Source organism: Otolemur garnettii, unplaced genomic scaffold (assembly GCF_000181295.1).
Source record: "Otolemur garnettii isolate 467f Iridium unplaced genomic scaffold, OtoGar3 scaffold00084, whole genome shotgun sequence".
Taxonomy (NCBI): domain Eukaryota; kingdom Metazoa; phylum Chordata; class Mammalia; order Primates; family Galagidae; genus Otolemur; species Otolemur garnettii.
In genome coordinates, this window is record NW_003852479.1 from 3852553 (window position 1) to 3854970 (window position 2418).

General features: G+C 33.5%; 1 protein-coding gene across 1 annotated transcript in view; it reads right to left on the bottom strand.

The window, feature by feature from the left end:
* Window positions 1-1679: 1679 nt before the first annotated feature.
* BCHE (butyrylcholinesterase) overlaps window positions 1680-2418 on the bottom strand; it is a 60047-nt gene continuing 59308 nt past the window's right edge. The window contains exon 4 of the mRNA XM_003794643.2: window positions 1680-2129. Within this exon, the coding sequence (XP_003794691.1) occupies window positions 2005-2129 (125 nt within the window). The 3' untranslated portion in view covers window positions 1680-2004. The remainder of the gene's footprint in view (window positions 2130-2418) is intronic.

The window sequence follows — 2418 nt, forward strand, 5'->3', positions numbered from 1 at the left end:
AATGGTGCTGGGCATGGCAGATTCATGCTGTATTTAGGTTAATGCCTCTGAGTAGGTCCAGGAGTGTATAGCTATGATTCAAGAGGAAACCAGTCAGTTGTCCAAGCTATGACAAAGTATTATAATTTATGGAATCTTTTCATAAGAGTGGGACTTGTCATACGATGGAAGTTAAAGGTGTTCTGCAAATACGAGTTCCCTTTTCAAATTCTTGATCTTACCAAGTGTATTTTAAAGGGTCTTTAATGATGCTGACCAGGTATCAACCTGTTATTTCACATACATCAATCTGCCGTTTCATATATTTCTAGAGACTAAAGTGATTCAGAGAAACAGAGTTGAATCCTGTAGATTGGCATTTGAAACTCAAATAACGTGGTATAATGGAAAGCTAAGAATTCATCTAATCTTTGTGTGGTTGTTTCATTTTGGAATAAAAAAAATACTATAGAGCAAAAGCCTTTATTTACAGTAGTACTTAAGTGATAGCAAAACATTCTTTGCTTTCATCACAACTATCACTAAAGTATCAAGAACTCTGAGGCTCTTTTGAGTGAAAACGGTAGACCCATACTGAACGGAACCGTAGATACATTCTTACGGCCAGTGTTCACTGGCACATACTCCAGCCAGCAGCAGACAGACCTATAGACACCTAGTCCTATCCTGAGTGTAAATTATTAATGCTTAATTAGCATAATCAATATGTGCTCCCCTTCCCTGAAACTTAAAATCCCCTAAGTTCTTCCCTTGAGTGAAATACTCAATGAATTCATTTACTGGGATATGTCAGACCTGCTATTAAATATAGCTTTGTAATTTCTTAGATTGCAAAAATAATCTTTCTGCAAGAAATATAAGCATATCTCTCCTGGAATTAAACAATTTCTTTATTACAATTGTAATCTGTAATATTTCTGGGTCTAGGCCTGGAAAACCCAACCCAGACAGTACGTTACTTGTAACTTTAGACTTCTCCTCATCCACCTTTTTTATTTGGGGCTCATAGAAAGGGTCATCACTTATGTACGTGTTTGGGGAGAGTTGAGATCAGAGAAAGTGAGCAAGAACAAGAGTTGAATGCATGAGGAATAGAAGGTGAGGACTCTACCCCTACATATTTAAAAATATATATATGGATATAACTATATTATTTTATATTTTATCTCTTGGTAGTGATATTTTGTTTCTATTATAAGGTGTTCCCAAGTGACTGAGTCTCTTATATTAAGATCCTTTATTTCCATTATATAAAAAAAGTGACAAAGTGACAATGATTTTCCATGTTTATTTTAATATCCCTTATTTACATTAAATTTAGAAGTTAATTTGAAGACACAATATTGTAAATTATAGTCTCTTGTGCTTCAAGGCTTAATTCACTTAAAAAATACCTTTTTATGAGTGGTGGTAAAAAGACATATGTGACTAAAAGCAGAGCACTGATAATTTTTAGTTTTATTTTATGTTTTTTTTTCGAGACAAAGTTTCACTCTATTGCCCTTGGTAGAGTGCCATGGTACTATCATCACTCACAACAACCTCAAATCCTGGGCTACAACGATTCTCCTGCCTCAGCCTTCCAAATAGCTGGGACTGCAGGTGCCCACCACAACTCCCTGCTAAAAGAACACTGATCTTTTTTAGAAGAAAACAAAAAAAAGAAACAAAATAAAAAAAACTTAAAGTTATTCAAAAGAGAAGAGACTGAAGCAAGAGGTCTTTTTAATATGCATATTACTAACTGTTGAACTTTATATTGTGAAATTTAATTAAACATGTTATAGCCACTGGGTTCTGACATGCTGAGTGAAATACTAAGAGAAAGTATGGGTGATCAATATTATCCTCTGGCATTACTATTTCAGCTGTGATCAATATTATCCTCTGGCATTACTGTTTCAGCTATGTAATAGCTTTCTTACTAGGTATGTGAGAGAGCCACTGATATTTTTACCTTAATCTACAGGAAAGTAGAGATTCCGGAAAGGGTAAATCTATTAATTAGAGACCCACGCAGCTTTCTTTCTTGCTAGTGTAATCGTTAAATTGATTTTTCCAGTCCATCATGTAATTGCTCCAGCGATGAAATCCTGCTCTCCACTCTTGTTCTGCTTCATCAATATTTCCTATAAAACATGGAATAATTCGCATTAACCTAAATTTTAATTTCTGCTTACATTAATTGAAAAATAAATTTGATTACAGATGTCAGTTTCTCCACGTACACTTCACAGCAAATTTTTATCTATTTTCTTTCTTCTTCATTGTTCATTAACGACTTCCCTCTCTACCTAAAAGACTTAATAAATATTTACAAATTGTATAAAATGCAAATGATATACATGTATGAAATAATATGAAGTATATAAATATACAAAATGGAAGTGTTCATATATTACCTCGTGTAAAATTATA